This window comes from Pseudopipra pipra, chromosome 3 (genome assembly GCF_036250125.1).
Source record: "Pseudopipra pipra isolate bDixPip1 chromosome 3, bDixPip1.hap1, whole genome shotgun sequence".
In the NCBI taxonomy this organism is placed as follows: Eukaryota; Metazoa; Chordata; class Aves; order Passeriformes; family Pipridae; genus Pseudopipra; species Pseudopipra pipra.
Genome location: NC_087551.1, coordinates 51,886,132 through 51,898,255, shown reverse-complemented (window position 1 = coordinate 51,898,255; position 12,124 = coordinate 51,886,132). Strand labels below are relative to the sequence as shown.

At 39.1% G+C, this 12,124-nt stretch overlaps 1 protein-coding gene across 21 annotated transcripts in view; it reads left to right on the top strand.

The window, feature by feature from the left end:
• The window catches only part of SYNE1 (spectrin repeat containing nuclear envelope protein 1), a 306,116-nt gene that overhangs the window by 203,074 nt on the left and 90,918 nt on the right, over positions 1-12,124 (top strand). For 19 of the 21 annotated variants that reach the window (XM_064649158.1, XM_064649165.1, XM_064649168.1 and 16 more), the window contains 6 exons: positions 451-645; positions 1,685-1,825; positions 5,969-6,136; positions 6,882-7,043; positions 8,312-8,506; positions 11,819-11,992. In XM_064649158.1, coding sequence (XP_064505228.1) covers positions 451-645; positions 1,685-1,825; positions 5,969-6,136; positions 6,882-7,043; positions 8,312-8,506; positions 11,819-11,992 — 1,035 coding nt within the window. The remainder of the gene's footprint in view (positions 1-450; positions 646-1,684; positions 1,826-5,968; positions 6,137-6,881; positions 7,044-8,311; positions 8,507-11,818; positions 11,993-12,124) is intronic. The other 2 variants (XM_064649160.1, XM_064649163.1) reach the window with 2 other exon arrangements.

Genomic DNA, 12,124 nt, shown 5'->3' with positions numbered 1-12,124 from the left:
TTCATTTTCCTCAGATAAATGGAAGTAGAACAGGGGGAAAAAAATAGAGCAGGAAGAGGGAGAGGCATTCCCCGTTGCTGCAGTCTGAAGCTTATAGACATTGTCTCGGGTTCAGGCTGGATGCGAATGTGAGGTGTCCCTCCACCTCTCCCCTCTGCGGTTATCACGCTCACAGAGCCTCTCGCAGCCCTGTTCCGGTTTCGCTCCAAAGCTGTTGGCTCTGCGGTTTAGCTGTGCAGCCAGACGCAGTTCGGCTTGTTCCCTCTGCTATCAACATCCTGCTTGTCAGCGAGTGTGGCGGCTTATGCGGGGTTTCTGAGCGGCGGCGCTATGATGTTATTGGCTGGGCTTGGAGGGGAGAGCTTGACTTCGCCACCAAAGCTGACATGCTGCAGGTCCTGTGGCCTTTACAGACTGCCTCTGCAATAGGGAAAAAAAATGTTTCCTCAGGAACTGGCTCAGAAGATCAAAGGATACCAGGAGCAAATTGCTTCTTTGAATTCAAAGTGCAAGATGCTGACAATGAAAGCAAAACATGCCACCATGCTGCTGACAGTGACAGAAGTGGAGGGGCTGTCCGAGGGAATGGAGGAGCTGGATTCAGACCTGCTCCCAGCACACCCCACTCATCCCTCGGTGGTTATGGTAAGCAATGCGCTGTTCTCTGTACTGTTTATCTGACTGCTTGCTTTTGCATCATTATAACACTCCTGTGTAGCAAATTGCCACAGCTCACATCTACATCTGCTTTTGAAATGGCTGGAGTGTGGCAAACCAAGGGAAGTTGCAGCCTTCCTTTACTGTATTTTGCTTTATATGGGTTTTCAAGACTTGTTGATAAGGGATGAAGTTATTTAACAGAAAAATACATGAAAGTTTTCTGTAATTATGTGCAAATATTGGGCTTTTTTGTAACTATCAGCATGCAAGAGCAAATGCTAAGAAATTAATGAATTGCAGGAATAAGATAAAACCAGAATAAGTATTATTTAATAATATGTTGCAGTGTATAGGGTTTTCACACCATATTTTTAAAGCCCTTGTATTAAAATGTTGATGTGATAATTGACAGTATGCTGCTATATTCTCAGATGAGTGTGTTGAAAATGAAAGCTAAGTTCTGCCATAGGCAGAGTTGGCTTCACTTTGCTTTTGTTTGTTTCTTAATTGAGTCTCATTATAAACATACTGCTGATGCTACTGGGATTTTTGTCTGAGTGAAAATAGAGTGCAGATTTCAAGATTTATCACTGTATAACAGTGTTGGAGAGGGAAGAAGAATATGCTGCTACTGGATTGTGTGTATTCTGTATTTCAAGTCTGTTCCTTGTTCTAATTGGACCTGGATACTGAGGCAAATACTGAATTATTCTGTAGCTCTCCATAGTATTTCTGTATGCAGTGGTGATGGTACTAGAAGACATTTAGGCAACCCCAAATTTGTTATTATTGAGCTGCTTGCTACTCAATGTAGAGTTAGGGTACAGGAGGGCAGGTTCATACTGAAGTACAAGACTATTTATTCAACCACATTTCTAAATTGGTAAGTGTAGGAGCATGAAGCATGACTAAATAATGTCATGGTAATTCTGGCCTTGTGTTGTTTTGATCTCAGTCTAAGTCAAGCCTAAGTTGAGGTAACTGATTTTCTTCCTGTGCTCTGGGGTTGCTTTTCCTGTGGCAGATGACTGCTGGTCGCTGTCACACGCTGCTCTCCCCTGTCACTGAGGAATCTGGGGAGGAGGGAACCAACAGTGAGATTTCTTCTCCACCTGCCTGTCGCTCTCCTTCACCTGTGGCTAATACAGATGCTTCTGTTAACCAGGTACCTCCCTCTTGGCATTCATTTGCATTCATCTCATTCATACATGGTTCCATTGCACAGGTGGTTTATTTAATTATCTGAGATAATATTTACCTATAGCTCTAGCCAAACTGAACCTTCAGATTCTCGTTCAAAATGGATACAGATATTGACTTCTGAGTTTAAATTTTGTATAAATCTGGTGTTACAGCTATTAATTATTTTTAAAAGTAAATTTCAAGTGACAATTGCAAAGCTCTTCCATGTCACCAGCATTTTTTATTTAGAACCTAATTTTTATTTTTCAGTAGTACTCAATGGAATCTTGAATCCTGAGAAAAAATGCCTTTTTGTACTCCCCATAATGAAGCATTGAATTATGTCCATATACATTTATCTTATTGTACCATTGCCATTGTGGCTTTGAATTCACAGCTTGATATCTTCCACTGAATACCATTGCAGTTATTAACTTCCATGTGGTTTTTTCATGTATTGTTCATTCCAACGTTGTTCATTACCATTACAGTCTATTTTAAGTGCTAATGAGGCAGAACAGTGAAGTAACTGAAGTTAAATTTTAAATCAAAACTGAGGGCTTTGGCACTTCTAATAGCAACAAGTGTACATCAGCATTGATTAAAATGTAACCATTGAGCCAGCACGTTGAGCATCATGTACATGAAGGCACATGTTAAACTTTAGAGGTTTAGAAGTGAGCCTTAGGAGCCATCACCACCTCCACTCTTCTGGATTTTGTGGTTTATTGGTTGGTTTTGCATTTATGACTGCTTCAAAAGTTGACCACTGCAGACTTGAAGGGTAGAGTGTGTTGAGTTGCATTGCTGAGTAGAATTAGAGAAGTTTGCACAAGATGCCCATCGATTCTTTCCGCTAATTTCAGAAACGCATATGGTTCTGTAGAAGTTGCTAAATATAAATTATAAGACATAAGGATACTAAGGTAAGATAGTAAGAATGGTGACAAAATCTTCAACGGCACTACACAACTTTTCAAAAGAGTTTTATAATGAATGAGAAGGATTTTTCTAGTGTTCTGTCATTTTAGATAATCAGAAATTTCCCTGTAAAGTTTACTTACAGTAGAAAGGAAGTTATATATTTCAACACAGAAGTCTTATGACACCATTAATCTGTGAAGGAGTTAAAGGACTGAGAGCAGCTTGCTTGCTAACAAGCAAAGCGAACGTCCGTTCATTGCGTTTCTCTGTAAATGTAAAAGAAGTCAAACAGCTCCAATAACTCAGACAATAAGGAAAACACAGTGAAGATGCTGTTGCAGTGTGAGCTGACACCAAAATACAAGTTTTAGAATCTGTGATTTAATAGGGCAAAATTGAAAAAAAGATTATATCTTTCATTTAGCAGATTTTTGAGAGAGAGAAAATCAATGCTATTCTAATAATCTAAAAAGTTTACAGCTGAAGGTCTCTGCAGTGTGGTTAATGTTGAAATGAACTGCATGTACTAAACAAGTAGAAGAACATTCCAAAATGCAGTGGTTTACTTACGAAACGCTTAGGTTCACACTCACGTGAGATGAAAGCTAAAGAACCTATGAAACTGCCAGTGCTGATCATGATGAATGCCCAGGGAGACTTCAGGAAAGAAGGTTGGTTAAAAAAATAAATTCTAGAGATTAGTGAACTAGGAGCTCAAATGTAAGTTATGAATATTTTGTATTTCTACAGCAAATCAACAAAACTTTTGCTAAAATATTTTTAAAAGTAGCCAGTGTTAAAAGAAATAATTTCTCATAAGAAGATCGCCTGCAAACTACCAGAAAAACATGTGAACAGAAACTCTAGAAAGTAAAGAATCCCATGAATTTAGTCTTTGGAAAAAAATGTAAAGCTCTTATGAAGTGGGGATTGAGGAGGGGAAGGTTGGGAGTTACAACTGTTTTTTTGATTCATCCCAAATAATCTCTCCATAGTCTTTCATCATCTTTCCTATCATCTCTTAATGCTGAAATATAGCTAGTTTGAATTCAGACATCTATGCTCTGGTTTTATATTTCTAACAAGTAATGAAAGAGTATAAAAAAACCAATGCCAACTGCATATTAGTGAAATACTGGATTTATATATTGGAATAGATTAAAGCAAGACCACAAATACGAGAAGGTGACAGATCTAGTACTAGCTAACAATTGCCCAGGTTTGGTTTTGTTCTGAAGCTCCTCTAAAAATGGAGGGGGGGGGAATAAAAAGATGTTAACATTAGAAAGACTGAGGAATTTCATAGTATATAATATGTTGGCAATAGCTAGCAGTTCTGAAATGCTGTTTATTTTGATGTTTAACAAAATTAGACACTTCGTCTGTGCTGCAGTACTGAATGAGAATTCTATGGGGCTGAATCTTCTTATACTTTCCCAAAGATACATTTGATTGAAGTTTGGCACACTTAAAACTTGTTTTCCAGATGCACACTGCAGAGCAATTGAATTGAAAAAGCTGATGTGCTGGCACAAAGCCCTGTAGACCAGAGCTGATCCTGTGATTCAAGTCTTAAGCACTGGGTCACTGTTAAATGCTTTTCTATCTCTTGTACACAGCCTACTTAACGATTCTTTCTCCTTCCCCTATGAAAACTCATCTAGGGTGCAACAGCCCTTGTGATGTATCTTGTGAAATCTAAACACGCCCTTTGCCCTTGCATCCTAACAACAAAGCTTGACTACTGTTCATTGGCTAAATTTCACAAAACCAGCCATGAGATATTAGGGCATGTATAGGGGCAACAAAAGCTGTTACTTGTACGATCATCTGGATTTCTACTACCATCATGTGAAAGCTTTGCCAAAGAGAAATTGCCATGTTGCAATTGCCATGTTGCCAAAGAGAAATTGCCATGTTTCAGCTGCAGAAAGCAGCTGAAAAGACAGAGAAAGGAATTGCTTCTCCTGCTCCATGAAGTAAGCCCTTTATTCTGAAAACCATATTAAGAGGTCATAGAAGCACAGTTTTTCTATTGACCTTGACAGAGGACTAGCTAAGGGCTGGAGAGTAGCTGCAAGGCAAAATGAGGAGTTGCCCCCACTGGTGCAACTTTTCACTGTGACTTGGAAAGATCATTTCTGGTCAGAGTAAAAAATTCAGAAATTGCAGACCCTGTTGGGTCCTGGACATCATAACATTTTTATCATTAAATTTTTCAGTTATTGTCTTTGAAGAAGTACCTCATCTGACACTTTTGGACAGTTTGATGGGAGTGATCTGGTTTCTGTGCCCTTCCAGAGCTTGTTTGGTTTTGTTCACATACGGTCCTGTCACCAGTGAAAAAGAGCCTGGCTCTGTCTGCTTTGCATCCTCCCTTGAGGCAGCATTTTTCCCCTTCCAAATAATGTGGTGCTACCTGTCATACATGGTTTCAGTTTTAAATAATCTTTGTCATACTGCTTTCCTGACCTACGTATAGATACTGTACATGTTTTCTTAATTTTACATTTTCTGTAGATCTTTTTAGTTGTCATCTGCAACAGTTGAAGAGTGCCCCATACACTAAGTATAGAAGTTCTGGTGAGAAACAATTCCACTGTGAATTTTCAGTGGTGATTTGAACATCTAACCATTTCCTTAGCACTTTTGGTCCCTTTTTCCAGTATCTTTTATAAGGTAGTTGAGGCTACCTGTTTCGTTGAAGGCTTGTAATAAACTGATGCTTCATACTCTTTCTTACATCATTTACTAGTCCTTCAGCATATTCCTTTTAGGTTCTTCTGTTGCCTTCTCTATGATAGTGTTCATTATGGTGGTATTCTTTGCCACCTACAGTACCATAACCCACTGTCTTCTGTGATGGGATTTTTCCCAGGTGTAGTTGTGATGCTGGAACAACGCTCCCATTTGTAGCACTCCTTTCCCAGCCTTTCTGTGATTGTCCACAGTTGCCTTCTGCAACTCCTAGCTAATATGAACATGAATAAAATGCATCCAGAATCCTCATCATAGTGACCTTCCAAACCGTACTCAGTGTGTTACTACTAAATATTGATTTACTGTGTTATTCAGAGGTTTCCTGGTGGTTTGGGCTTTGCGGGCTTTATTTTAATGGACATATGCAATGGGGCAGTATGGAGGGGATAGTATTCAGTATCTTTCTCTTTTGAAAGTGCAATAATGTACTTCATGCTTGTAGGACATTGCTTATTACCAAGCCTTATCTGCTGAACAGTTGCAGACAGAAGCTGCTAGAATTCAACCCAGCACCTCAGCTACCCAGGAGTTTTATGAACCAGGCTTAGAATCAGCTGCTAGTGCTAAATTGGATGATTTGCAGCGTTCTTGGGAAACACTGAAAAATGTGGTAAGTTTTCATCTTGAGGGTTCAAAATAAGTGGCCACTTGTAAGGAATAAAATTCAAAGAACTGTCTCAGCTGATAATCTTCTCTGCACTTTTTGGTTTTCAGATGGTAATTAGAATTGTTATTTGTGATATTATATTATTTTTGTTAATTACTGGATGGACCTCCAGTAAGAAAAAATAAGTCATTAAAGCTGATAGTTGTCTTCAGAAATACTGGCTACTCCCAGACTATATTCCGTAACCTAACAGGGATATCCACTCATGCTGCATGAGTTGGCAGAAGAGGCCCCAGATCCAGTTTCTCCCAATACTGAGTCAACACATTTCTCCATAGTAGTGCAGCATAGTCATTCAGTAATGTATGAAAATGGTTGAAGTTTTGATCACATGCCATAAATTTTAATTCCTTGCAAAGGCACAGTAGCTGTAATGGGGTGTTAAGAACTATGTGTCTAGCGAATAGCGCGCATCCATGTTTGAGTGCATAAAATCTAAAATAAGGCACAAAATTGTGCCTAGGTTTTCCCTGCTTTATTAAAGTCCATTTTTTTCAGCATTTTTTTGGCCAATGATATTTAAACAGATAAATATTTTCAATATGGATGTTTTGCTTTATAATTTATACTTTTGAAAACTTGTTGCAAGTTTTTGGCTGTAGTCTCTTAAGTCTAGGGATACATGAATCAGACTAAAGAGAAAATCTTGTATTAGAGATCAGAATTTATACCTTCCCTTCTTCTTCAGATCAGTGAAAAGCAACGCACTCTCTATGAAGCTCTTGAGCGTCAACAGAAGTATCAGGACACACTCCAGTCTATATCCACAAAAATGGAGACCACCGAAATCAAACTAAATGAGAGTTTGGAACCAGCCAAAAGCCCGGAGAGCCAGATGGCTGAACATCAGGTAAAAACTTACACATGAGAAACAGAGGAAGAGTATGTATTACCTGTATATCTTTCATAGTAACATTCTTCATGACTGGATTCCTCAAAGACATGCATTAGTTATGTGAACCTTCTCTATTAGCTGTATGTTTTGCCTTTCTGGACTTCTGACTGTTCCAAAGAAGGTGTAACTGGGATTCTTTTAATAAGGAGCCTTTTAAGAAAAGTAGAATAGATCCTAAGAGTTTGTCCAATTGAAATTTTCAGCAAAATCTTTTGTGCAAGATTTTTTACAGTGACATCTACACATACTGTTCTTCAGCATCAGTGCTGAAGAATATTTATAATGTTTCCAAATGTACTAAGATCATAACCAATACTGATGCATTGTAAATTGATCGAAATACAATCTTTGCCTTGTTAAACAAAACAAACAAACCAAAGCACACAAAAATTCCCTACCAAGGGAAGTCATGAGTAATGGTGCTCTGAATAATAAGAGAATACTTTATCAAATAACCAATCTGACATATGTCTCTGTTGTAATTACTTAAGTCTTCTATCTGATAGCTTGAAACTATCTGGTGGGACCAGTTCTCATTTCAGTAGAAATTCCATGACTTAAAAAGGATAACACTTGGCTTTGTAGCAGTGTGATGTCCTATGCATCCAGTGTGTATATACTGTCAGATGTGAAAGTAAAGTACCTACTCGTAGGTATTGGTAGTACAGCATCCCTTTGTAGGTATCTTGAAAACTGATTTATAGGATAAGAATGAGAGTAGGGACTTATTTTACACCATGGAGTGAAACTTTAAATATTTACTTACATTGCTGGAGGTTCTTTGTCCAGTTAGTAAGTTTTAGGCTGGAAGCTAACTAATGTCCGTATTTTTCTCTCACAGACCCTCACTTACTTGTTCATTATCTTTACTGTGTCTACTAGAATACCCCGCAGATAATATGTTGGAAGAATAAATCTATATGTGTAATAGTTCCAAAATAATTCCTTCTTGTGATATGTTTGAAATTCAAGATAACAAATTAAATCCATATTTAAGTTATCATACTTTATACATGATCCTAGCTTAAGCCTCTAAAAGCAAGACTCAGTCCTTTGGAATTCTTTCTCTAGCAAACAAGCAGTGATACATTGCACTATTCTGTGTTCCTCATGCTCCTCTGGGATAGTCGTCTTGAATTTTATGTTAAATCTATGCCTCTTGAAATACTTTCTTCTCACTGATAAATGAATCAAATACGTTCTCTGCTCTCATTTCTAAATAGGCTTTGATGGATGAGATTTTAATGTTGCAAGAAGAAATCACTGAGCTTCAGACATCACTAGCCCAGGAACTTGTTTCAGAACCATTGGATGCAGAAGCTGCTGATCAGATGGCATTGCAGTCCACTCTCACAGTCTTGGTGGAACGAATGGCCACAATTCGAATGAAGGCATCAGGAAAACGACAGCTGTTAGAGGTACAAGGAAAAACATCACCAATGTTCTTAGTCACCATAAAAAAAATAATTTTCAGTTCTGCTCATTTCTCAGAATTCCTTTCACTAATAAGTTATCATTCTTTTTTTAGTGAGCCCCTCATCTTGATGCTAAGCGATAAGTAACCAGAAGGTACTACGAAACACACACGTGTTATATATTTTATATATACATATATATATGTGTGTGTATATATATGCATAAATGAAGTAATGAAGAGCAGATATTAAAAATCATGTTATCTACGGTAAAATTATGAGAAGTCACTTCTCCAAGCTGGGTAACAAGAGAAGAGGAAAAGCTTAAAACAAGCAATAAGACCTCTTCCAAATCGTTGCATTGTTGTCTACACTCATCTTCCCACTGATTTGCATGCAGACTTTTTTCATGGAAGATGACCCCCTTTATTTCTTTGCCTACCAGCTTTAGCAAAAATCCTTTAATACTAAGATGATTTTTAAAAAGTCCTTTACATACAGGAATGTTGCTGCATATATTATACAGGTGAGAAAATGCAGTCATTTTAAAGCTCCTTACAGTTCAGCTACTTTGAACACTGCAGGGCAGCTTTAAAGAACTGCAGCAGCGAATTCACAAACACAGCAACTACTGCCTTCTTAATTTCCAACATCAAGTGATTCAGAGAAATGGAGTGAGAATTGGCTCAATGGATCTAAGCTGTAGCGCTTAGTTGCCAGCTGGGGTTAAACCAAGACACTGGATTACAGGAGAGTCTCAGGGTACTTCAACTACTTTAGTTCCGCCCAGTCACCTGGGACAGTGAACAGGTCATTAGAAAATATCTTTGTAATTCTTAAAATAACGAAATTGCACCAATTTTTTCCTTCTCAGAAGAAAAATATTTTTTAATTAGAAATAAGGGGTTGGAAGTAGTATTGGGGATCTTACTTTCTATAGTTTTCACCCCATACAGGATCTAACAAACTTCTTGATAGTACTTAGGAGGAGATGCTAACTAACAATTTCAAGATAAAGCATGAGTCAAATAGATTGCACTTAACTATGGTTAGGATTCTGACAGCTACTTTGATACAATACCACGAGTATTCCCTAATAGTCCTGGTTAGGAAATCTGTAATGTATGTAGACAATATTTAGTAATTTAACCTGTCTACTTCATAGCTCTTATTTCACAAATAAAATCTTCCAGAACACCCCAGGAAAGTAAATGTAGAAATAAAGACAGAACAGGTAATGAACACATTTTGCCCTTGATGGTGTGGACTGGTAATATTGTTCTTTCTGTGGACGTAATTTAAATAACTAGAGCTTGAGAACTGTTTAGCTATGGATTATTTGAGACACTTAACAACTATCATTATACTTTAAATTATTCTGACATGTAATTTTTAATTTTCCTATTGAAATTGAGCATTCAGAAAAGCTGTGCAAACACTTCCCTGTGTGAGGAATTTGCCCTGTGCATTCAGGTCTGAATTTCCTTATAAAGTGTTGTAGGTTTACCCTGCCAGCAGCCAAACACCCACCCTCACTCCCTTCTCCTGTGAGATGGGTTAAAAATAGAAGACTCATGGGCGAAGATAATGACAGCTTAAACAGGGTAAGGAAAAGCTGTGCATGCAAGCAAGGAAAATTGAGGAATATATTCACTACTGCCCCAACAGCAGGCAGATGTTTAGTTGCTTTCCTGGAAAGCTCAGCATGTGTTGCTTGGGAAAACAAACACCATAAACACAAATGCCCTCCCTGCTTTTCACTGAGCTTTTATTGCTGAGCATAATCTCATATGGTATGGAATATCCCTTTGGTTAGTTCAGGTCTGCTGCCTTGGCTATGTCCTCTCCCAGCCTTTTGCTCACCCCCAGCCTACAGGCCTTTGTGAGGGGCAGTTAGAAAGAAAGCCTTAATGCTGTGCTAGCACTCTTTAGCAGTAGCCAAAACATTGCTGTGTTATCTGCACAGATTTAACCACAGACTGCAATGAAGTTAACCATCCCAGCCAGATCCAGTACAATTTTTTCCCCTTGTTCCATAACATTTGTAACATGCTTAGGTTTCGTATTATCTGATACATCTAAGTATCCTCTGACCATCCTATTTGTTTTCGTATTCCCAAAATCCCCTCTACTCTCTCCAGAGAGGCAGTATCTCTCTTGTATTCAGGACCCCAGACCTAGACACAGTAGTCCAAGTGTGGACTCACCGCTGTTAGGTAGAGGGGCAGGATCACCTCCCTCATCCTGATGGAAACACTCCTAATGCAGCCCTGGACGCTGCTCTCCTTCTTTTCCACAAAGGTCCAGTGCTGTTCAACTTGGTGTTCACCTGGACCCTCAGGTCCTTTACAGCCAAGCTGCTTTCCATCTGGTTAGCCTCCAGCATGTACTGGTGCATGAGGTTGTTCCCCTCCAGGTGCAGGACTTCACACTTCTCTTTGTTCCTGTCAACTCATTTCTATAGCCTTTTAGGGTCCATCTAGATGGCAGAACAACCATCTGTATATCAGCCACTCCTCCTGTTTTGTGTCACCAGCAAACTTGCTGACGCTCAGTACTGGCAGCTCACTAGACTTTGTGCCACCGATCACCACTCTCTGGGCCCAGCTGTTCAGCTAGTTTTCAAATTCATATGGAACAATTCAAGGGTGACTGAGACTTGCCGATCACTCGCTGTCTGTCTAATAGATGGACCGGCTGATGGGTGGACCCAGGGTGTCTGTGTTGCTGCAATGCTGACACTGCAGCAGCCATTGGAACTTAATGTTCTTCCACTGTCTGTGGCACAGGGATACTCTGAGAGGCCAGAGAAGGTAGACGACTCTTCAATCTTCATTTTACCCATGTGACTGTACCTAAGGCCCACTAGTACTCTCTTGGGTCCTTGAAGTACCCCTCTCATGCCTCTCTTGAGAGACAGTAAGACTATCTAACAGCCTGCTGCCAAAAAAGGCAAAGCTGCTCCCCTTCCCCTGCAGCCCACTCCCTAAGCAAACAGTGCTATGTTAATTGAGCAAACTGAATCAATGTGGAGGAAAACCCGAAGGAGAGCAGCAAGAGGAGGCTGAGAAGACTTCACCTTTATAAGGCTCCAATAGCAGAATTCTATTGAACTCTGAAGAAAGTAGAAATACAGTGACCGAACTGAAACAGAATTTCAGTCATCAGAAAAACAGGCCCATCAATTGAAAGCAGTATTTTGTAAAAAAAAGGTCTTACTATGGCTTTAAAACATTTTATAGCAACTGTGCAGAACAGAAAGGGAAAACTTTCTAAAAGTGATAGTTGTGGTTTATTTCTTTTTTGTGTCTCTAGGAAAAACTGAATGAGCAGCTGGAAGAACAGCGGCAAGAGCAGGCTCTTCAAAGGTACCGTTGTGAAGCTGATGAGCTTGACCACTGGCTACTCAATACCCGAGCAACACTGGACACTGCTCTGGTTACTGCTGAGGAACCTATGAACATGGAAGCACAGCTGGTAGACTGTCAGGTAAAAATGTTAAGACCATTATTGAGTGGAATGAGCCAGCATATTTGTGGAGCAGTTTCTGAGCTCCTTAGCACCTTTGTATGCTCAATTAGCTTCATCAAAGATTTGTGAAAAAAAATATAGTCTGTTCTT